The following is a 25,431-nucleotide window of genomic DNA, read 5'->3' as shown; positions in this document are numbered from 1 at the left end:
GTCATAAAAGGCTTATTGGTTGAGTTGCTATAAATCCTACCATTACTGGCCAAACAGTGCATGTCTTGAACTGAAAAAAATTTTGGATTGGAAAAATACTGGTATTAAAAATACTGGTCCTTAAGACATCCTTAATAAGATGGAAAGGCAGAAGGAAAAGTTAGAGTTCCATAAAAGGTGGAAATTTTTAGAAGTTATCTATCTATCTATCTATCTATCTATAAAAGCTTAAGTGACCAAATGACTGAACCACGGGTTGCTATGAGGCACACTGACCACCAGGGGACAGATGCTCAACGCACAGGATTGGGCTCCCTCCTGTCTGGATTGGGCCTGTGGGGATGGGGCCTAAATCGGCTATCTGACATCCCCCGAGGAGTCCCGGATTGTGAGGGTGCAGGCCAGGCCGGATTCGTGCACCAGGCCTAGTTTAAATATAAGGAAACTTGTTCGTCTTAGAGCAGTTTCGAAAATTATATCTTTGCAAGTGGTAGTAATACATTTACATTTTTCTCCCTGTCTTATCCCTCCAGAATTTGGAAACTCTTAACGACCACTTGCACCATGATTAAGAAGGCCCTCGTCTTCTTTACCAGGTTCATCCTAACTGTGACTTTCCCTGCATCATTCCCACACAACATCAGTGACCTAGACATTAATACGGACCAAGAGTCAACCACTGCCCTAGACTCAACCACTGATGTGTACTTGGATAGCATCTTGGATTTTAATTTCTTTATTGATATGAAATTTTTAAAATTTTTAAATATATATGTATATTGATTTCAGAGAGGAAGGGAGAGGGAGAGAAAGAAATATCAATGATGAGAGAGAAGCATTGATTAGCTGCCTCCTGCAGCATGTGCCCTTGACCAGAATCGAACCCAGGACCCTTCAGTCCTCAGGCTGATGCTCTATCCATTGAGCCAAACCAGTGAGGGCGCAATACCAGCTTTTAAAAGAAGTCACTGAGGCCATGGCAAGTGTCACTGGTGATTATTCAGAAGAGCCCATGACTGGAACACCAGATGAGTTCAGCTCCTCCATGGAAAGCAGCAAGTTCATCTCAGTGCTTGTTTTAAAGGAAACAAATGTTCTGCTAGCAGTGTCCACCACTATACTACTTACTACTTTCAAAACTAGTGAAACATAGCATGTATTTCTCAGCCTAAGAGAAACAGCAAGGCATTGATCCTAGGCTGAGTGGAGAAAAGTTTACACAGTTTGGGGGAGGGACATATCTTAACCATTTCTTATTTAGTATGAGCTCAATAAATGTTCATTTATATTGAAAAAATATACAGATATAAATTATATAATTGGAAGGTTAGAAAGAAATTTGATATATCAGGAAAAAGAAAAATAAGAACTAGAAAGTCAAAAGTTGTTAACACTTCAATTGTTGGGGGGGGGAATCTATTTGATAAGATACTCTATTTGAAAATAATATACTGGAGACTTACCCTTGTGTCTGTCTATTTTACTACTGTTTGCTATAAAGGACATTTCCTCAGGCCAACTCATATCTTTGTTTCGAACTAGAAAGACAGATAAATGTTATTTTTAAATCAGAAACTATAAAAAAAATCAAGTTATTTTTAGTATTTGATTCTGAAACCATTCTGATTCTTTATATTGGGGACTTTATAGTCAGTTGGTTAGAATTAATTAGTAAGCTATTCCCTCAATTACCTACCTGAAGTAAAATTATACTCAACCATCTAGAGAAGTAATTAAAGCTCTTAAAGTTAATACATTAGAACTATTACAGTTCTTTCTTAAATAGCGACAACTGTGAGAGTAACCTATTCATTTTAATACAAATGATGTGCTAGTTTTCAATGATGTGTATAAATCTATGTGTGAATATACAAGGAAGCTCTGTTGGTGAGAGACCAGTGTTGATGACTAATGAAAGTCTATGCCACTAACTATGCAAGAAAATTAGTCTCCTTATTTACCCTCAAAGAGGCATGTTGAAAATTTAAGATACTTTGTAAACTCATAACTAAATACCCACCATTTCCACCCTTTGCCAGACAATTAATGTAGGCGTATTTTTCTTTTAAAGTAATCTAAATAGTATGTAGGATTATATAAGGGTTGAATGGGTATTCTTTACTATAAAGCAGCGGTCACCAACCTTTCGGACCTCATGGACCATCAGTGGTCCGCGGATCACCGGTTGGCAACCGCTGCTATAAAGAATATAATGATCAAAACAGAAAGAATTAAAAAAATAAAAAAGAATATAATGACCAAATAAAAGTTAGAAAATTATAAAATGGTTTATTAGTGAGTAACTAAATCTTTAAATTTTTCCCCTAAAAAATCTAATACTGATGCAATGCTTCCTTCTTGTACCTTCAATTACCAGGTGCTGCTCATCTTGAATTTTCAAATATTCTAATCTATGATCTTCATCATCCAGAAGAGTAAGGTAATTCTGTGTATGGAACAGAAAATGTTTCTGTTAATTTAAAAAACTTGTAACAAATCCTATATAATAAAAGGCTAATAAGCAAATCGATCGGTTGCTATGATGCACACTGACCACCAGGGGGCAGATGCTCAACACAGGAGCTGCCCCTGGTGGTCAGTGCGCTCAGCCAGAAGCCCGGCTCACGCTCACTCCTCTGTGCTCCCACCTCTGCGGCAGCGCTAACAAATATCTACATGTATGCATACAGTCAGACATCTCGAGAGGGCGCAGGCTGGGCTGAGGAACCCATTTTTATTATGGAAGTAAAAATGAATAACAATTAAAAATGCCCTTGTAGTCACATAACTTACGTGACAGATATTAGGCATACTATAGTTGTTCAGAAATGCTTATAATTTAGCTGGTAAAATGAGGGAAAACCAATATATACTTCATAAAATGTACTTTTTATCTCTAGAACAAGATTATATAGAATTTGGGGGGGACCAGAAGACTCATCACAGATCAAACGTAGTGTGAAATTCAGTAAACGTGCCTGTAATCAAGATGGAAATTGATCACTTACTGGGAACTAAAAATGTGAAACCAAATGTCATATAGTAGGATTATACGTTTTTGTTTATGCTTACCCTGTCTAAAATGCTCGCACAATTAATTCATTTAATTCTTACAACTTCCCTAAGGGAGATACTATTATTTCCCCCATTTACTCATGAGAAAACGGAGATAGAGTTAAGTGACCTTCCCTTGGTTATATAACTAGCAAGTTACATAACAAGCTTAATCCCTGGCAGTTTGGGTCCAGGAGCCCATGCTCTTAAACTATGATACTATACTGCCTCTCAATGGTGACCAAAGGAGGATGTAAAAAAGAAGGAACTAGGGAATAGAGAATTGGTTAAAACTACTTATAATCCAATTTCATATTATAATCTGAAAACACACTGCATATTAAGCAATTAACATCACCGCCTCTGAGAATGAAAGAGAGGGACCAGAGAATGGTAAGGAAGAATATTAACTATATTATTTTGTATTGTTTGCATTTTTTGAACATGAGCATGTTACTTCAAAACAAATAGAAAACAAACTTACAATTTGGAGAAAATAAACTCTATGTAGTTGAAAAAATATATTTTCTGTTATAACAATAATCCTTATAAGATGGTACTGTCCATGATGATCAAGTGGTATTATGGATTTCAGGTAACAAATATCTACATGTATGCATATAGTAATTTAAAAGATGAAGTTTTCCCCATAGCCCAGTGGTCGGCAAACCTCGGCTTGCGAGCCACATGCGGCTCGCGAGCCGCGGTTTGCCGCTCTGCTGACTAATGAGTTTGCCGACCACTGCCCTAGCCGGTTTGCCTATGAATAGAGCATCAGCCTGTGGACTGAAGAGTCCAGGTTCGATGATTCTGGTCAAGGGCACGTGCCCAGGTTACGGGCTCAATCACCAGTAGGGGGCATGCAGGAGGCAGCCCGTCAATGATTCTCTCTCATCATTGATGTTTCTATCTCTCCCTCTTCCTTCCTCTCTGAAATCAATAAAAATATATTTAAAAAATAAAAATATAAAATAAAAGATGAAGTTTTCACTGAGATCCTTGGAATGGTTTTCAGTATAATTACTGTAGACAAAATCCTATGCTCATGAAATATGGATTTAACACTTGATCGCCGCATGGAGATGCCTTCATGATTCTGAACGCCTCTTACCTCACTGTTGTATAGCCACAAGCGCATATCTTCCTCTTTGATGCGCAGCCTCTGAGATAGATACTCATGAATTTCCTTGATGGTCTGCATTCTACTAAAACAGCCCGTATAGGCTAAGACCCGCTTTAATGGTGCATTTGGAGAAGGTACGTTTCCTATAGTCATAGTAATCACAATAAGGAAAAGATAGATGTTAAGAAGTGAAAAAATAAAAGCACCCCTTTAGCAATGGGACCACAGTATTTTAGAAAATAATGATGAAAAATGAGAATTAGAGGTTAATAATTTTATAAATTAAGAAGCTTTAAGATGAAGACAGGAGACCCAAGTATCTTAGAGTGAGTCCAAAGCCCTAACTTTGAAAGGAGGCAACAAAAATCACAAAGACCCAAATAATTGGCAGTTCTCAGATCCCAGAAGAGTGGCAAATATAAACAAACAATAGGCCCTCAGCTGGGTCACACTCAATAGCAAAAGAAAAATTCAGCATACAAATGGAGAAGATAAAATGGGACTGGATTTGAATTTCACAGATACATAATTGGCTTCACCTGATGCACTTTCTTCAAATTAACTCTTTGAATTATTAACTCCATCACTCTCAGTCATTAAGCTCCCCAAATACCTGGCACACTGGTACAATTACATGATTTTACTTAAAATTCTAAGTAGGCATAGATTCTACGTGACCAAACGCAGCTTCAAGAAGCTTCCTAGGACCAAAAAAATGCCCTATTAAAAGGCCTAAGGGGGTAAAAATCCTATGACCTGCCTGCCAAATAAGATGGCAGTAGACATGACCTTGAATTCCTGAAAGACATGGAAACAGAAAGAGTGGCGATAAGGGGAAAGAGTGAAGAGTGAAGGAAGAATATGTCCAAGTCTCACCATATACTTCAAAGAAGAAGGGAGATAAAATGATAAGAAATTATTGGTTAAACTATTTAGACAAAAACTGAGACAAAACTACCACTTAAAATCGTCATCTCTTATCTATGGGAGGTTACAGTTTATTGAGAAACCCAAAACTAAAATAAACTTAACATATGGATATAACCCATCTAGGATACAATTATACATTCCAGGTAGTTTTCCACACATTCAATGGTGACTTAGTTTTATTCTTATTAAATGCACTTTGAGTCTTCACCTACTAAGTAAAGCAGAAAAGTGTATAGACATCATCCGCTTTTTTAGAGCTCCAAAAAGAATCCACTCACCTAAAATAGGCTGAAAAATCATCTAAGAAACAATGACTTCTGTAGCATTGTCTGTCAAAAAGGCTATGTTTAAGTCATTATAACTGTGGCAAGGTTTGTTTACTTGTCACTACAAAAGGAATAAAAGAGCCTAGTAAACAGCTATAATAAATAGAGTAATGAGAAAGCAGAACAAAACCCAGCCATGATCAAATTTAAACCAATAGCAAAGCAAATCTTTTACTATAAGCAAGCAAAAGGCAATCACTAAAAGAAAACAAAAGAGCAAATTTCTCTAATTATACATCAGAGGATTAGTTATAAGATTACAGCAAGAAAGCATATTTTCATAAACTTCAAAATGATTACTGATTGATTTCACAACTAATTAGTAAGGAATAAAATTTCAAATTAAGAACAAATTTGGAGCATAATTAACTACCTAGTTCTAGGATTCAGAAGCATTTGCAAATGTAGTGTCCCAGTCAATTTCTATTGTCCTAAGCAACATAAGAAATTTATTTGAATTCTAGACAGTTTTTATAGCATAGCTCATTAAGTAGGCAGCCACTTATACAAAATGTTGTGCTTTTGAATAGCATCAACAAATCTAGTGGAATTTACAGAGCAGCAAAAATCTAGGATCAGCACAAGAGTTGCAAAGAATACTTACTAAAGTCCAATAACACATTTTGCCTCTCATGTTATCTTTTAAGGATAATTGAAAAAGTTACGGGCTATGGATGCCATGAAAGTAAGGCAAATACTTTTATTCATGGAAAATTAAATAAAGTTTCCTAGAGATTCTATTTCACTGTTCCTTGATTTTGATGTTTTCCCCAAAGACAAAGTTTGGTTAGGCAGAGGCCACTGCTATGCTATAATTCTTACCAAAAAATATGTGGAAGAATTTCCATATATTATTTGAATATAACCTTTAAGGAAGGCATTAAATTAATCCTACTACTTGATTTCATAGGAGGGATGGTACGTTAGGGTTGGTTTGAGTTCATAGGTAGTTCTTTCATATTAAGTTATGTTAATTTTAATAACATTGTGGAATTGTTAACACAAAGTCTAAGACTCTGTGTAAACGAATGAATTCATTATTTCTGCTGGAGAACAATTTTGAATACTTGCAAAGCAAAAACATAGAGCAAGTCCTGCCTATCAATAAAACTTAACTTTGCCTGTCCAGTATGGTTCAGTGGTTGAGCATTGACCCATGAACCAGGAGGTCACGGTTTGATTCCAGGTTAGGGCACATGTCTGGGCTGTGGGCTTATTCCCCAGCAGGGGGCATGCAGGAGGCAGCTGATCAATGATTTTCTCTCATTGTTGATGTTTCTATCCCTCTCTCCCTCTTCTTTCCTCTCTCTGAAATCAATAAATCATATTTTTAAAAAATAAAGTATAACAACTTTATAGAGAAATCAAAGGGGAACTATTTATATATAACACATTAAAATAGGAACTTATTTGTCATTTTGATAGGCTTCATTTGTTTTCAAAAATATATCCTTTGCTATCTGTGTCTCATAAGATACAGGTTCCTAAGACTGAGCATGAAAAATGTATCATGTTTTATATAGTAAAAAAAAAGAAAACACAAAAACTAACCCAAGATACACCAGAAATATTAAAAACAAACAAACATGATACTGCCAAAGAAATCACTTCTAAAAATTTGAGTGGAGTTGAAAAGAGAAGTCATTGACTGGTTGACTCTAAATTAGGTCAAGCAAATAATTTATAATGGCTTGTTCTCAAAGAAGGTATGTAAAATATATTTCTATTTATTATGGTTGTATATTTTACAAACCAGGAGAGGAAACGACCCTTCCCAGTATGCTGCTGAGATTTTCCCCTCTACCCCTTCTAGTCTTGCGCATGACCATAGATCTAAGCCCCACAAAGGATTTACTGGTACAGTGGCACCAGACTTTGAGCAACTTGGTTTTATTTTTTTAAGAAAATGCATGATATTCTTGCTGCATTCTTAAGTTACCTCTTGGTAAATGCTGAGGAAACATTCTCAGGCTCATCATACCCATATTCACCCAGATGTTAGACTGCTGTGTTCGAGTGGCAGGCTGCTGTCTCAGGAATAGAAGATATCGAGGAAATAATTCCAGCTCTGGGATTTCTGTCTTGCTATTCTTGATCACCTGTTGTTTTAAAATATATAAAGTGATTACTGTAAAAGAAGAAACAAAGCTTGTAATTTTTTTAACTTCTGAGATTTAGTTTTAAAATCTAAAATATTCAATAGGTTTGCTATTTATTTTTCAGTTACATTACAGAAATTCATAGAATTAAATTACATGGATTTAAAAACACCCAAGTTTCTGCTCCAAATCTATCTTCTAAGATTAGAACTCCTGGTGGGTATTTCCCCCTTTCATTTAAAATCAGTAATATCAAAATTAAATGACTTAAATATTGTTCGGCTGGTGTCACTTAGTGGTTGAGCATTGACCTATAAACCAGGAGGTCGAGGTTCGGTAGCGAACTCAATCCTTAGTAGGGGACATGCAAGAGGCAGTTGATCACTCATTTTCTTTCATCATTGATGTTTCTATCTCTCCCTCTCCCTTACTCTCTGAAATCAATAAAAATATATGTATTTTTAAAAACTTAAATATTTATTATCTACAATTTACTACCCTCACACCATAACTCTTTTCACTTTTACATATTTTATATATATAAATGATGGTCTTTTAAAGGGCAAATTCTTAGGACTGAAATTACAGGTCAAAAAGTATGGAAGTATTCATGCCATTAATTATATATGTCATATTGCCACCCAAAGTGTAGTAATTTACAATATTCCAAGAAATGTATGAATGTACTACTCTCATAAAATCTTATTATCGACATCATTTAACAATAACCTATTGGTTGAATATATATAAAGAGTACTATACATTTACTTAAAATATTATTTCCTGTATTAGTAGTGAGGATAAAAAAAGTTTATATAAATTTTTGCTATCTATGTTCTACTGTGTAACTGGAAGTGATTAACTTATATCTTATCTATGCAAAACCTTCCTAGTATAAGAATGTAACGAGTCCTGCTGAGGGTAGCGAGTAAAGGTAATGAGTCCTGCTGTTTACTTGTATAAGCACAACAAAGATGCTGCATAGTTAAATCACTAAAATTTGGTATTATATTCTCGAAGTCCTTTAATTACTTCAGAGGATTTTACTTATGCTCTAAATCAGTGGTCGCCAACTGGTGGTCCACGGACCACTGGTGGTTCGTGAGGTCTGAAAGGTTGGCAACTGCTGCTCTAAATGACTCATCCTAGTAATGGCAACAATCAGAATTCATTTACTAGCTTTGAATTCCTATTATCCTTCAAAAAGACTAACCACAAAAATCTATCAACAGCTAAAAAATAAACCTGATCCCTCACTGGATGCCTTTGTAGTTAATGGGAAAAGCAGTTTCAGAAGTAAATTATGCTCCACTTCCCCTACAAAACTTATTAGCACTGGCTCTCAAACTTCTGCTTCAGTCTATGTCATACATTATCCTAATGTTTGCATTTATGTGGATGACTTATTTAATAGCGTAGCTAATTATGTCCTGACTTTATTTAGTCCAGCCACCCACTCCCATAGGCACATCATTGTATGGTTAATATAGCACTCAATAAATGTATAAAAAAATGAATGAATGAATGAGAAGAAACCCATAAGTTGTTCAACTGATTTTAACAGGTATTGAGTACTCTACTACCATAAGTAAGAACTAAATTGTGGATAGTGAGGTTTATAAAAGTAACAGAAGACCCCATCTATGATTGCTCCTTATATAGGCACTATTGGCTATACTTACAGGTCTAGGAAGAGCCAGGTTTGCTCCATACCAATGATAAAGTGCTCTCCATACAGGTTCTGGGACCATTTCATAATCTCTTCCATGGATCAGCTGCGGGGTTCGTTTTAATCGACCACCTTCCAGTGTTAATGATGTAGCCTTAGAAGGATAAAATGTAAATGTTGATTTTTAATATTACAGTCTCTTGTGTTTTAACAAAATCTAGACCCAGAAGAATAAAACACATGTCACTACTCAGTTTCATGTTCTAAATAAAATTTTTATTTTTAACTTTCAAAACAAACTAAGAAAGGGAACTCAAAAAGCAAATCATTTGAAAAAAATCATCAGAGCATTTGGATATAATAAGACTTGTTTTCACAGATTTCTCTCAGACAATATAAAATATTATTTTGGGGAAAAAATTCCACAGACACGTGAAACTACATTTTCATAGTAGCTGTTCTAAGTAAGAATGAGAATATTTCCAAGGATCACTACACTGCCTCTTTGCAAGTACTAAATCATAAAATATTCTCATGAAAATATACTATGCAAAAAGATTTCCATCCATAACAGGTTAATTAAATGACCACTAAGGAGGGTTAAGCCCAACTGACTGGCATGGCTCAGTGGTTGAGCATCGATCTATGAAACAGGAGGTCACAGCTGGATTCCCAGTCAGGGCATATGCCCAGGTTGCAGGCTCAATCCTCATTGGGAGGAGTGTTTTGTTATGTGCTAAAAACTCTAGAATAAAATTTATAAGCAAGCTGAAAGAGAATGATTTTAAGTAGATGTCAAATTACTTACCTTTACTGGTTCTTGAGTTACTAGGGGCTGGTTATCAATAGCCCCTGGTTTCTGAGGATTGAGATGCAACAAAATATTCCCATTGGCTCCTAGGAAACACTGGTTGTTACTGTCCAAAATGTTATGTTGTCGAGCAAAGCACATATCTGCTCCTGGTGTGGCTGAATACAAAAAGCCTGTAAGGAAATGGAGGATGGAATCTCTGTATTTTTAGTTATTATACATAAATAGTCTTGAAGATATGAATTCAATGTCCATGTTTTAGGTTAATGCTATTATTCTCTTGGCATGTCAGTACAGTCAATTCTGATAAATGTGCAGAAGCTAGGAAATACAGATAGATGGTATTTCTTTCTGGACAATACCTAACGTAATACTAGGTGAAATAAAAACTTTAAAAGTTGTTACCACATGAACATTTGGGCAGCCTCCTAGAATATCTAATAATTTACAAGAATTATATGCCCTCTAATAGGAAAGGAAGAAGTATAGCAAAGTAACTGGGCTCTCCCACAGTCTCCCATAATTCTTCTCTTCTACCTGGAAACACATCCCAAATGTTTTTGGAAGATGATGGTAATAAGTCTAAACCAGGCCTAGTCAGTTTGGCTCAGTGGAGAGAATGTTGGCCTGAGGACTGAAGGGTCGTGGGTTTGATTCAGTCAAGGTCACATACCTTAGTTGCAGGTTCAGTCCCCCAGCCCCCATCAAAGTGTGTGCAGGAAGCAACCAATCAATGTTTCTCTCTCTCTGTGTCTCTCCCCCTCCCTTCCACTCTCTCTAAAAATCAATAGAAAAATATCCTCAGGTGAGGATTAAAAAAAAAAGAAGATGTCTAAACCAAAGGGAAGGAGCTAAAATAACAATTTCAACAGAAGAATGCTGGGGGTAAGAAATTGTCCCCTAATAAATCTATTTGAAAGGAAGGCATTAACATTACAATAGAAATATACACACAAAAAATGATTAATGACAACTTAGAGTTGTGAACTTCAAAGATATTTTAAGAAATTTCAACTCTTAACTACATATTAATCTGAGGTAAACATTCTAGCCCAGGGGTGGGCAAACTTTTTGACTCAAGGGCCACAATGGGTTCTTAAACTGGACCGGAGGGCCGGGACAAAAGCATGGATGGAGTGTTTGTGTGAACTAATATAAATTCAAAGTAAAGGAGCGGAGGGGAGAGCAAGAGAACCGGATAGAACAGCCGGATCCAGCCCGCGGGCTGTTCTAGCCATTAGTCACTTTAGACCTTCTAAGTGTGGCACCGCTCAACTTGAGCATATATCAAAAAGAGAGTTAAACCCGATTGACCAGCATGACTCAGTGGTTGAGCAATGACCTATGAAACAGGAGGTCACAATTGAATTCCCAGTTAGGGCACATGCCCGGGTTGCAGACTCGATCCCCATTGTGGGGAGTGCAGGAGGCAGCCAATGAATGATTCTCTCTCATCATTGATGTTTCTATCTCTCTTTCCATCTCCCTTCCTCTCTGAAATCAATAAAAATATTTATTTTTTCTTTTTAATAAGAACATGTATACATTTAAAAGGGTTAAGAAATAATTTGGTATGAAAGCCAATCAGAGAGAGCTAGGACTGCTAAGTGATCTTTGTAATGTCAGATGGGGAAAGAGAAGCAGTAAATTCTATTTTCCTAGAGAAAATGTTAACTCTGTCCAATTTGGCTACTCACTTCATGGAAAAAGAAAAAAAAATCTCAAAGATGAAATAACAACAGAATAAGACTGAAAGTCCTCCTTTTATGTCAGCAGAATAATAGGGATCAACTCAATTCAGTTGAGCCATAAAAACACCAGAGCATCTTCCTTATCATCCCCAACTTAGAGTAGAACCACTGAGTTTTAGGTATCAAGGGCCGGAAGGAATTATGGAAAGCATTATGAATTGTTCCTCAACATTTAAAACAATCCCCCAAATTCTAGCCTAACATGTATGTAGAATTTGATATGAAAATGTATTTAATCCAGTAAAGGTATGCTTATAGTTACAGAGTCCTAAAGAAAGAAATTTAGATTTTTATTTACCAAATTTAAACTTGACAAAATAATTTAGTAGCAATATGGGGAAATGTGGCTTAATCAGTAAAAATATTTTCAAGAATCTTATAAATAACCATTTCATTCAAAACTTATTTCTGTGAATGGAAGCCTGATGCCCAATATTCTACTAAGCACACTCTGACAAAGTATACTCCTTTAAGAACTGACCCTGACCAAACCCCATGGGAAACAAGTCAGACTTACCACTGCCAGCAGTTTCTGATGCTTCAGATGCAGTAGAAATATTGTCTGAAAATTTCTCTTCTGTGGTATTCATATAACTGAGGCTGCCTCCTCCAATTCTATCTTCACTCTGCTCTATAAAATGTGCTGCTGTTCCAAACGAATATTTTCCTCCATTCAGAACAGATGATGGCTCAATCACAACAGGGCTAGCATCCTAAAAATCATTAAGTCAGACATTAGGAGGTAAATTTTTTTTTAAATATGTATTTATCTATTTTAGAGGGAGGGGAAGGGAGAAAGAGAAACATCGATGTGAGCGGGAAACATCAATCAGCTGCCTCCTGCATGCCCCCTACTGGGTATCAAGCCTGCAACCTGGCCATGTGCCCTGCCCAGGAATCAAACCAGCACCTTTGGGTGCATGAGACACACCCAACCAAGTCACACTAGCCAGAGCATACCATATGTTTTTTTAACATGGCACAGTGAAAGATGCACCCTATAGACTTGGAGAATAGTGCTTTTCTTCACTTGTTTTCCAATGTACCAAACTACAGTGGTCTGCTTCTCAGTCTCTGGCTTTTTTTTTTTTCTAATATTTCTATTCTAGGAATCCACTGCTCTCAGTGTCTGGCACTGCCTAAAACTGACACCATTACTCAGGTTATTTTGTTCTTTCTCCTTCTCTGCCCTATTATTCTTATCATTGCTTCCATTCTTCTTGGCTTCCAGTGCAATTATCAACATTTTCATATAACTAATGTTATCATCACATTCCTTCTATATGTTGAACAAGCCAATAACGGTCATATATTGTAGTCATTGGCTACTTCTTAACTATGTTATTTCCAGTTGCTCTGGGAAGTCCCTCCATCCCCCCAAACATCAAAGGATCTTTTTGTTTTTACTTTCTTCTTGGTCTGTAACTATCAGAAATTATCCTAGAAGACTGTGTTTTTAGAAAGATAGGTCTCTAAATAGATAAAATTTCACCCATGTTGAACAATTTCCTCACTTTATGTGAGTCAATTATTCCTAAAAAGCCTACATGGAACTTTAATATAATTCTATTTTGAGAATTTTATGATTTCTTCTAAGTTATATGAATGGTTTATGATAGACAAACTTCAGGATACACTTTCTTCTCTGTCAGTGTTGATGCTATTTCTTTTTATGCTTTACACATATGTACAGGGTGGGGCAAAGTAGGTCTATAGTATGAGTACACAAAGCACAGTTTATTATTTATTAATTACTGTATTAGTTTCCATATGACTGTAAACCTACTTTTGCCCCACCCTGTATACTACAAGCATTTTTTTTTTTTTTAAGTTAATCCTCATCCGAGGATATTTTTTTGAGAAAGTGGAGGGAGGGAGGGAGAGATAGATATCAAGATCAGCTGCCTTTCACACGTGCCCCAACAAGGATCAAACCTGCAACCTACGTATGTGCCCTGACCAGGAATCAAACCCACAATCCTTTAGTACATGGAACAATGCCCCAACCAACTAAGCCACCTGGCCAGGGCTGTACTTCTGTTTTATAAGAGATGTGCTGCTAAGAGCAAGACCTCTATCATATTCCTACAAGAGCAAAAAGTAATACCTCAAGCATAAAGCTAGGTTCTTCTTTGAGTCTGTAGCCAGTAAGACATTAATAACCATTTATTCTAAGGTCAAAGTAAGAACATAAAGACAAAAAGAATTTCAAAACAGACTGGGACATGTTACCCAATATTCTCATTTTCTATCTACAATCACTATCATTATCTATCTACTAGAGTTGTCCCAGAAGCTCCTTACACTATCTTCATATTTTTGAATTCTTTTTTCTTTTTGCTTTTCCGGTTGAGTGCTTTTTGCTTCTTTGTATTTCAAATCTTTGACTTAATTCTTGCGTTCGTCTAGTCTGCTGTTAGGTCTCTGTATAATATTTTTTATTTCAGTCAGTGTATGTTTAATTTCTAGTTGGTCCTTTTTCATATCTTCAAGGGTCTCGTTATATTTATCGGCCTTTTCTAGGATATTCTTAAAAAGTCTTATAACGGTGGTTTTGAATTCTATATCCAGTCGTTTGTTTTCCTCCATTTCTTTCGTTTGTGATCTGATTCTTTGACCCCGCATTTTCACTGATTCCCTGAGTTGGTAAGGTAGATATTTGTGCTAGGTTTCCAATATGGCCCAGTGGGTCTGCTTCCCCAGTTAACCTGAGGTGGACACTCTTGGTGCACCCCTTTGTGGACTGTGTGTACAGCCTTGTTGTAATTAAGTCTTTATTGTTGTTGGTATCACTGGGAAGAATTGACCTCCGGGTCAGTTGGCTGTAAGGATCAGCTGTGTCTATGCTGGGAGAAGCCCGGTGCTGGAGACAGCCCTATAGGATTAGACTTGCCAAATTGCAATAGCCTCTGTGCTCAGCTTGGATGGGGTGGAGCCTCAGTCTTGGCTTCCTGTCAGCCCCGCCCTTGCACGCACGTGCGCTTTCAGTCCTCTGCCTTCCCCAGCTCGAGTCTCCGCCTGAGAGTCCAGACTCCCCCCACAAGAGCGTGGGTCCCCAGGGGCTCGCCTGGAACCGGGGTTCACTGCAGTCAGAACTGGGGCACAGTGCCGTCAGGAGCCTCTGACTCCCCTCCACCAGGGAAAGCCCGCGGCAACCTCCGCAGCCCTTGTGCGCACAGGTGCGGGCGCACTTTCAGTCCTCCGCCTTCCCCGGCTCCCAAGTCTCCGCCCGAGAGTCCAGACTCCCCCCACAAGAGCGTGGGTCCCCAGGGGCTCGCCTGGAACTGGGGTTCACTGCAGTCAGAACTGGGGCTCAGTGCAGTCAGAATCCTCTGACTCCCCTCCACTAGGGAAAGCCTGTGGCAACCTCCGCAGCCTTTGTGCGCACTGGCCCGCGCGCGCCTTCAGACCTAACTGGGGTTCAATGAGGTCGGAGGCTTCCTTCCCCCTTCTGCCAGAGAAAGTCAGCCAGGCTCTCAGCCGCCCTTCCTCTCTGCGCGCACAAAGCCCCTTTGCCGTACCTCCAATTCTCTGTGAGGTTTTCTCCTTCCTTCTAGTTGTAGAATTTTCACTCAGCCTGCTTTCCTGTGGTTCTGGATGGTGTCCGTTCTGTCTTTTAGTTGTAGTTTTGAAATTGTTGTGCGAGGCAGCAGTTTAGGTGTTTACCTATGCCGCCATCTTGGTTTTTTTCCCCTCTAATATTACTTCTGAAATTAAATTTCTTGAATAGAAAATCACCCAAGAATCTTCAACTTTTTGATGAAAATGGTGAAATAATGAAGTATAATGTGGTTGACATACCCCTGGATTTAAAGTCAGTCCTTACATTTGATTCCAGAACTTCCACTCTGAGCAAGAAATTCAGGTTACCTCTAGTCCCAGCCTCAGGTTCCTCACAGGTAAAATAGATACAATACCACCTTCCTCACAGAGATTGTGAGGACTAAATGAGATATGTAAGGTATATATACATGCACCTGCATGCCCAATATTACCTTCCTCACAGAGTTGTTGCAGGGAGAAAATCTATAAGCACAGAGCCTGGTACATAGCAAGTATTTTATGGGAAATCATTTATATACCCTTCAAATCTTTAAGTTGGAGCATTTTATTATTAGCCAGTAGTCACCCAAAGTCTGTAGAATTGAAAATCCTATGAAAAAAGGTAGGTAAACAGAAATCTTACTCACATATTTGACATAGTCCTTCCACTGCTGCCACCACTGTATGGAGATGATATACCAATTGTGTCCTGGTTGCAGACCATACCTGCTCTCCCGTTCTAACCATCCTCTGTACATACAAAAGAAACTTCGTACATCAAATGGTATGTGAAACAGACGACCACACACCCACAAATTATCATTAGCAATTTTTACAAAGGAAAAACATGAAACAAATAGATATACTTGGGAAATTGCTATAATTTCGATTAGTGAAATACTGATAAGCCAATTTCAGGGAGTCACAATACCACTATCAAGCATCACTCATACTGATGATGTTATTATTTTTAAATTTTTTTATTTTTATTGATTTCAGAAAGGAAGGGAGAGGGAAAGATAGAAACATCAATGATGAGAGAGGATCATTGATCGGCTGCCTCCTTCATGCCTCCTACTGCAGATTGAGTCTGCAACCCAGGCATGTGTCCACCGAATCAAACCTGGGAACCTTCAGTCCGCAAGCCGACACTCTATCCATTGAGCCAAACCAGCTAGGGCCTGATGATATTTTAAAAACAGCTTTATTGAGGAATATTTTACATATCATAAAATTTACCTGAATTAAGTTCACAACTCAATTATTTTGATAAATTTGCAGACATGTGCAACCATCACCACAGTCAAATTTTAGAATATTTCAATTACCAAAAAGATATCTTGTGCCTATTTTTAGTCAATTTGTGTTACCACCTTTAGACCCCGAAAACCACTAGTCTATTTGCTATCTCTTATAAACTTCCCTTGTGTGAACATTTCATATAAATGGAATGATATAACACAAGGTCTTTTACATATGGCCTCTTTTATTTAGCATAATGTTTTTGAGGTTCATCTGTATTATATCAGGTATCCTTAGTTTGTGCTTTTTTATTACTGAATAAATAGTATTCCAAAAGTACATATACACCACATTTTGTTTCACCATCTAATAATTTTGAAGTGTTTTTGCAAAGTACCATCAGACATTCCCATTAGCAATGTATGAGGGTTCTATTCTAGTTTCTCTAGATTCTCAACAACACATCTGCCTTTTCTATCATAAATGTTCTAGTAGATGTGAAATGGTGTACTAAATGTTACTGAATTGTACGCTTTAAAATGGTTCATTTTACGTTATGTCAATTTCTCCAAAACATTTTCATACATCCCAACGAAGCAGTTATACATTAAGCAGTTTTCCCTTATTATTCCCTTCCCCCATCCCTTGACAATCATCCATCTGTTTTCTGTACCTATGCATTTACATATTTTTGATATTTCATACAAATGGAATCATACAGTATGTGACCTACTGTGAATAGCTTCTTTCATTTGTGAGGTCCATTCATGTTGTACCATGTATCACTACATCTTTCTGTTTTATGCTGAATAATATTCCATGGTCCGTATAAACCATTTAGTTTATCCATTCATCCACTGGTAGCTATTTGAGCTGTTTCCACCTTTTTAGCTATTTTGCATAGTGCTGTTATGAGCATCTATGTACATCCTGTTTTCAAATGTTTTAATTATATACTTAAAATTGGAATTGCTGGGTTATGTGGTAATATCATGTTGAGGAACAACCAACTTGTTTTCCACAACAGCTACATCATTTTACATTTCCACCAGCTATGTATGAGGGTTCCAATTTCTGCACATCCTCATAAAATCGTTTTTTCCTTTTTAAAAAAATATGTTTTTATTGATTTCAGAGAGAGGAAAGGAGATAGAAACAATCAATTGGCCGCCTCCTGCTCCCCACCCCACTATTGGGGATGAAGCCCACAACCGAGGCATATGCCCTGACTGGGAATCAAACTGTGATCCCTGGTTGATGCTCAACCACTGAGCAACACAGGCCAGGTGGCACTGCCTGTTTAAATTTTGACTATGTAATCCTGTTCCCAAGTATTCCAAACAACTCTACTTCAGTAAACTCTTTTATCAAGTAGTCCAAAGCCAAAAAAAAAAAAAAAAAAAAAAACACTACTGAAAAATCTGTGTACACGCTGCTTTTAAGAAAAATATGGGTTATAAGCTATATATTGAGTTTATTCTAAAAGCAAAGTTTTGTTGAGATCCAGTCCTGTTTCTGAAACTTTCTATACATTAATATTATATAATGGTAACACTAAAGCAGGGGTGGGGAATGTCTGGCCTGGGGCCATTAAAGGCCAGAGAAATCATTTCTTCTGGCCCTGGCAAGGCATCAGGGGTGTGTTAATTAAATATTTGACCAAATACAGCAGGTTAATATTTAAGACAGCCGTGGGCAAACTACGGCCCACGGGCCGGATCCGGCCCGTTCGGCTGTTCTATCCGGCACACGGAGCCAAAAGAGCGGAGGGTTCTCTTGCTCTCCCCTCCGCTCCTTTACTTTGAATTTATATTAGTTCACACAAACACTCCATCCATGCTTTTGTTCCGGCCCTCCAGTCCAGTTTAAGTACCCATTGTGGCCCTCGAGTCAAAAAGTTTGCCCACCCCTGATTTAAGATGATAATTTTGTATAGCACAAGAATTCTATATAATAAAAGCCTAATATGCAAAATGACCGAACAGCAGAACAACTGGTGGAACAACCAGTCATTATGACATGCACTGACCACCAGGGGGCAGACGCTCAATGCATGAGCTCCCCCAGCCTGCAGGCCCCAGGCCAGGCAAGGCAGGTGCCAGCAGGGGCCCCCTGATCGCCCCGCTGGTCACCCCACAGATCAACCCTGATCGCTGGCCAGGCCTAGGAACCCTACCTGTACACGAATTTCATGCACCAGGCCTCTAGTGATGTTATAAATATCCAAAGGCCCTTGGCAGAAAAAGGTTCCCCACCCCGGCTCTAAAGCAATGAAAAATATTCAAGGTATTAAATATTGAGTTATAAATATAAAAATGTGCAGGCCTACCAATTCAGGTATTTTACCTCAAGTAATTTTGCCTAAGTAAATCCTTAACCAAAAATGTACATACTTTATTACTAAACTTTCCCATATACATACATTAAAGAAATATAAATAGGGAATAAATAGGACCTATTAGTTAATCATTTAAATTATAAGAAGCTTTTATTAATATATAAAAGTATAATTTATATGATATGCATTGAAAATGGAAGCAGAAAAAACAATTTCAGAATATTCTCATTTTTTGTAAAAAAATTTATAAATTCCATCAGAGGCATACACATATGTGGTTATATGGATGTAAAAAGTGTTAACATGCAACCATCAACAAAAAGGAAAGGAAACCTAGTGAATGGGAGGAAATATTGCGATAAAGGGCTAATATTCAAAATATACAAGGAACTCATGTAACTCAATAGCAAAACAAACAAAAAAACAACGCAATTTAAAAAAATGGGCAAAGGGTATTTTTACAAAAAAGACATACAAATAGTGAACAGGAACATACAAAGGTGCTCAACATCACTAATCATCAGGGAAATACAAATCAAAACCACAATATCACCTCACATCTGTTAGGCCAGTGGTCGGCAAACTGCGGCTCCCGAGCCACATGGGGCTCCTTGGCCCCTTGAGTGTGGCTCTTCCACAAAATAGAAGAGCCATGGCCTGGGCGAGTCTATTTTGAAGAAGTGGCGTTAGAAGAAGTTTAAGTTTAAAAAATTTGGCTCTCAAAAGAAATTTCAATCGTTGTACTGTTGATATTTGGCTCAGTTGACTAATGAGTTTGCCGACCACTGTTTAGGCTAACTATTACCAAAAAGACAAGGTATAACAAATTCTGGTTAGGATATGTAGAAAAAGAAACCCTGTACACTGCTTATGGGAATGAAAACTGGGATAACCACTATGAAAAACATTACTGAGGTTTCTCAAGAAATTAAAAATAGAACTACCATATGATCCAGCAGTTCTACTTCTGCGTATATATCCAAATAAAACAAAATCATTATCTTGAAAAGATAGCTGTACTCCCATTTCCACTGCAATATATTTTTTAAAAATATATTTTTATTGATTTCAGAGAGGAAGGAAGAGGGAGAGAGAGATAGAAACATCCATGATGAGAGAGAATCATGGTGGATCGGCTGCCTCCTGCAAGTCCCCCACTGGGGATCAAGCCCACAACCCCGGCATGTGCCCTTGATTGGAATTGAACCTGGGACCTTTCAGTTTGCAGGCCAATGCTCTATCCACTGAGCCAAACCGGCTAGGGCTGCAATTTTATTTACAATAACCAAGGTATGGAAACAACCTAAGTGTCCAACAAAAAATTAATGGATAAAGAAAAGCAATCTCTCTCTCTCTCTCTCATAGGAATATTATACAGCCTTAAACAAGAAGGAAATCCTGTCATTTACAAGAACATGGATGAAGCTGGAGGGTGTTATGTTAAGTGAAATAAGCCAGACAGAAAAGGATAAATATTGCACAGTATTATCTTATGTGTGGAATCTTTAAAAACAAAAAAGTCAAATTAGAAACAGTAGAGAAATGGTTCTCTTTTTTTTAAAAAATATATTTTATTGATTTTTTTACAGAGAGGAAGGGAGAGAGAGAGAGAGTTAGAAACATCGATGAGAGTGAAACATCGATTCAGCTGCCTCCTGCACACTCCCCACTGGGGGTGTGCCCAAAACCAAGGTACGTGCCCTTGACCGGAATCGAACCTGGGACCTTTCAGTCCGCAGGCCGACGCTCTATCCACTGAGCCAAACCGGTTAGGGCGAGAAATGGTTCTTATAAAATGTCTTATTTCAAAAAATTAAATTTAGTACTAGTGCAATTTTAATGTGAAATAGAATTTGATTTCAAATTAATCCAATACCTTGGTTAGGAAATTACTTAAAAATATCTCGATATTTAATTGTTTTGGAGAAACAGGGTGTTACTATAATGATTACATTAAAGGGGGACATAATATTACTTAGTAATGATATATTTCAGGTGTTAGCAATTTCAACTATATAATGAAAAATACATAGACTGAAACTATAAACTTACCTTATAATTTGTCCTTCCTCTTCTGGAGTAGCTGGTCTTAATCCCAGAACTATGTGACATACCTAAAGAAAAAGCAGTAAATTAAACTTCATTGACTGGTGCTAATGACTAGATTGTATTTTTCACAGTCTCTGCAGAGCTTTCAATTAATGAACTATTAATGAGTCACTTGAGCAAATTTGAACTTCAAATTTTAGCTATTCTTTTTTTTTTTAAATTGATTTTTAGAGAAAAGAAGGGAAAGGAGAGAAAGAGAGAAACATCAATGTGAGAGTGAAACACTGATTGGCTGCCTCCTACTCGACCCCCTACAGGAGATCAAGCCCACAACCCAAGCATGTGCCCTGACCGGGAATTGAACTGGCAACCCTTCCGTGCACGCAACAATGCCCAACCAACTAACCAACACTGGCCAGGGCACCATAAAGTATTTATATAAATTGGGGCAAGAGAACTACTTTAGGAAAATAGTTAAAATCTAGCAAGTTCTATGACTTTTCACTCCTGGTTGCTTTTCTTCTCTCTTTGTCCCTCAATCTTTCTTGGACGTTGTAAAGAATAAAAATATAAATAAATAAAATTAAGAGACACCTTGAAACTAAGATAATCTTCTAACTAAAGAGACTGTATACTTTGAAAAAATTATAGTTGCCTACTAATGACCCATCTCTCTGTTCACACTATCTCACTTGTTAGGAAGGGCCTTTAAAAAAGATTAACAGTGAAGAAAAAGCAAATTATGATGGCTTTTATGATTCGCTATAAGTCTACATGCTTCTCTATCATGAGTTATGATAAGATAAATAAACAGTATCACCTATATTCTGCTTTCCTATCTCCCACCATCATGATTTTGAGAAGGTTCAATAGGTACTCATGTTCTATCTTACCATCTTTCAGGCATGTATAGGATAATGTAGTTCTATTTAACTAGTATCATATGTGGTTTTGGAGTCCAGTTGCATTAACTACTAAATAATGGAAAATATATAGAATTACTGCTACTACTAACCTCTGAACCTGTCATTTACATTAAACGTACCTGGAAAAGGAGATTCAAAAATTCATTGGCAAGTACATTTTTCACACTCCAGATCTGATAGTCTTCTAGAGTAAGATGGCCCATCTGAAAGAGAAACAATATTAAAAAGATCTCATGCTAAGAATGTCATTTTTTATAGCAATTGAATAAAATCGGGATTATTAAACTTATATTTCTCATTTGTCTGAAAACAAAGCAATAATTTAAAGTAGATTCTAGCCTGGCCCCTGTGGCTCAGTGGCTGAGCATTGACCCATGAACCAGGAGGTTATGGTTCAATTCCCTGTCAGGGCACATGCCCAGGTTGCAGGCTCGATCCCCCATAGGGGACATGTAGGAGGCAGCTAATCAATGATTCTCTCTCATCATTGATGTTTCTATGACTCTTTCCCTCCTCCTTCCTCTATCTGAGTTAAATAAAAAAATATATATTTAAAATAAAGTAGATTCTATGTGTTCATATGACAAGTAGTCCAGCTAGCTAGAATAAGTTTAAAAGTAACAAAAATCTGTTGAAATAGTCAATGGTAATGAGGACAATCTATCATCAACAATTTTGTTTCAACAAGACCTAAAAAATAACAGTATCTTCTGTTTCAAGGGTTACCTATGGAAAACTACAAAAAGCTCTGGGTAGGGAAAATTGAGGTGTTGTTTTTTTTGTTTGTTTTTGTTTTTGTTTTGATGCAAAACCTAAGATTCCACTGTAGCACAGAGACCAATATATTAATAGGTCATGAAAAAGTGGTGTGGGACATGCAGGATGTGATGTATAAACTGGAGGATTGGGTAATTTCCTTTATAAAACAACAGTAGATTGTGGCTAAGGAACACACTTAAATTAATACTGTGAAACTGAACTGAAATGTGGCACAAAAATAACAACTTCCAGGCATGCCTTCAAGCACCTCCCTTAGGACTTGCAATCTCTAGGCTTCAATGTGGGGAGGATTAAAATTCTTGGGAAGAATAAAAAGTTCACATTTTTGAAATTTCAGAGAATTTTAAGGTCAAAACATAGTGGGTTCATTTCTCTTCACCTTCAAGGAGTAATCTGATGCTTTATTCAAATCCACATTAAGCTACTAGTTCAAATCCCAACCCAACCTTGTGACCTCCAGGATTGATGTTCTTCATTGACTAAAGCTAACTGGGTCAGTTTAACTCCTGATCGGAAGAGTCTGAGTATAAATAACCCAGTCCTTTCATTCTAAAAACATTCTAAGACCTTCTTAGAAACATCTAGCAATATTATCAGACTTCTTAAAGATTTAATATCTACTTTACATTTCTCCAAAATGCAGTTTAACATTACATTTTTATAAGTTGGGTAAAGCAACATTTTTGTGTTGCCAAAGAGCACCAAAAATTACATATACCATGTAGAAGATGACATATACTTTTTCTTGTCTGGCAAAAATATAACCAAATATTTCATACTTCATGTATTCAACAATTATCTAATAACCCTAGATAAATAATGTTTTTAGCTTTTATTATTTAATGATATTGATATATTCTCTTCTCACTATAAAATAACCTTATATAATAAGGAAAGATCTTAAAGCACTATAATTACTGACTTTCAGGCTACAACCTCTATTAAATATGTTAATACCAATCTAAAGATACAAAATAATGGGTAATATAGGCACAATCTGGTCACAAATGGATATGGTTAATAGCTGTGGTTGAAAGGTCCAAGTTCCATTCTAAAATGCTAACCACCCTGGACAGTGTGGCTCAGTGGCTGAGAATCAACCCAGGAATCAAGAGGTCACTGGTTCGATTCCCTGTCGGGGCACATGCCTGGTTTTCAGGGTTGATCCTTGGTAGGGGGAGTACAGGAGGCAACCTATCAATGATGTTTCTCTCTCATCAATGCTTTTATCTCTCTATTCTTCTCCTTTACTCTCTTTCTAAAAAATCAACAAAAAATATTAAAAAGTTGGAAATCAAATAAAATGCTAACCATTTCATTATCATGGTTACATGGAGTTGAAACAGCTAAATTATCTTTTTAATATTCACAGCATAGCCAGAAGTAGCAACTCCATCTTATATAAAAATAGACAGCAATGAGCACCAGTTAATAAGACTGATTATTCCTTCTGGAATTGTGATTGAAGAAAGAAAAAACACTGATGTTACTTTTTCAATCTAAGCTTCTTTTTTTTTTTTAATGTATTTTATTGATTTTTTACAGAGAGGAAGGGAGAGGGATAGAGAGTTAGAAACATCAATGAGAGAGAAACATCGATCAGCTGCCTCCTGCACACCCCCTACCGGGGATGTGCCCGCAACCAAGGTACATGCCCTTGACCGGAATTGAACCTGGGACCCTTCAGTCCACAGGCCAATGCTCTATCCACTGAGCCAAACCGGCTAGGGCTTAATCTAAGCTTCTATAACCAATCTGCTACTTGGTACGTCAGTGTTTGAGTGGAAAGGCTCAAATTAACTCAAATATGCCTCACAATATGGAGCTTTTTCAGTTTCACAGGGACACACACAAATCACAACAAATCAAACTATAGGAGTAAACCTATTATAATAGTCAAACTAAAAAATTAAAGGATTTATTTTTTATAAAGTACATGCTTATTCTGGCTAGTAGTCAAGAACTTGAGAGGGCCTTACCAGTACTATTAAAAAAAAAAAAAAACTCTTTTAGGAATACATGGACCACCCAGATTAATATTAAAAAATCATTATTCTAAGGAATGAAAAAATGGCGGCGGAATAGACAGATGTGTCCTGAGCCTTGTCCCGGAGCAGACAGAAAGAACAGCTGAGGGTTGCACGGGGAGTGTTTGTTGGAGAGTTGAGGAGAAGCTATACTCCAGGAGACAGTGGGGGACTGCTGGATGGGGCTCCCCTTGACCGGGCAGCCCCCACTGCTGCTGGGTTCCCTCCCAGAGCGACCAGCTCGGATGCAGAGACCGCGCCATCTTGAAGGGGAAAGTGGATGTTATCAGAAGCCTGAAAATCTACAACTATGGCACCCACCGAACAGCTGCGAACCCCAGAACACCGGTCCCCAATTGGCGCAAACATGCAGATTCAGAGGAGCTCTACGCTACACCACGGAAAGATCAGATTTCGCCTGGGATAAGGTGAGGTCTCTGGTCCCGGAAGGAGAGAGAAACGCGCGCGCACTGCGGGAGCTGGAGGACCGGGGGAAGTCTGCACCTAGAAAAACCCGTGGCTGTTGGGGCTGGCGTGATCTGTGAATGTGGAAGGGGGTCCTCAGAGCTGCCAACAGAAAGGAACTCTAAAAGCAACCCATTTGATCTGACTCAAAAGGACAGCCTAAAAATTTTAAAAGTGTGCCGGCTGCTTAGACCCAAGGGGGAAAAAAGACTGCACAGACTTACGCGCAGCTCCGGAGTTCGCACACTTAAAATGGCTCTTTTTTTTTTTTTTTTTTTTTTCTTTTTCCTCTTTAAAT

The 25,431-nt window shown here is 37.6% G+C and overlaps 1 protein-coding gene across 3 annotated transcripts in view; it reads right to left on the bottom strand.

Annotated features, from left to right (window-relative positions):
* USP32 (ubiquitin specific peptidase 32) overlaps positions 1 to 25,431 on the bottom strand; it is a 127,639-nt gene that overhangs the window by 29,567 nt on the left and 72,641 nt on the right. Inside the window, exons 10-19 of one of the 3 annotated variants that reach the window (XM_080679027.1) lie at positions 21,981 to 22,064; positions 20,939 to 21,000; positions 15,954 to 16,074; positions 12,281 to 12,476; positions 10,010 to 10,185; positions 9,215 to 9,355; positions 7,415 to 7,532; positions 4,166 to 4,320; positions 2,365 to 2,446; positions 1,464 to 1,538 (exon numbers count right to left, since the gene is read on the bottom strand). In XM_080679027.1, the coding sequence (XP_080535153.1) occupies positions 1,464 to 1,538; positions 2,365 to 2,446; positions 4,166 to 4,320; positions 7,415 to 7,532; positions 9,215 to 9,355; positions 10,010 to 10,185; positions 12,281 to 12,476; positions 15,954 to 16,074; positions 20,939 to 21,000; positions 21,981 to 22,064 (1,210 nt within the window). Of the gene's footprint in view, positions 1 to 1,463; positions 1,539 to 2,364; positions 2,447 to 4,165; positions 4,321 to 7,372; positions 7,533 to 9,214; positions 9,356 to 10,009; positions 10,186 to 12,280; positions 12,477 to 15,953; positions 16,075 to 20,938; positions 21,001 to 21,980; positions 22,065 to 25,431 lie in introns of all 3 variants that reach the window. The other 2 variants (XM_080679026.1, XM_080679028.1) reach the window with 2 other exon arrangements.

The sequence above is a fragment of the Plecotus auritus genome (assembly GCF_963455305.1).
Source record: "Plecotus auritus genome assembly, chromosome: 7".
In the NCBI taxonomy this organism is placed as follows: Eukaryota; Metazoa; Chordata; class Mammalia; order Chiroptera; family Vespertilionidae; genus Plecotus; species Plecotus auritus.
The sequence above is the reverse complement of the archived record's forward strand: the minus strand, read 5'-3'. Positions and strand labels throughout refer to the sequence as shown.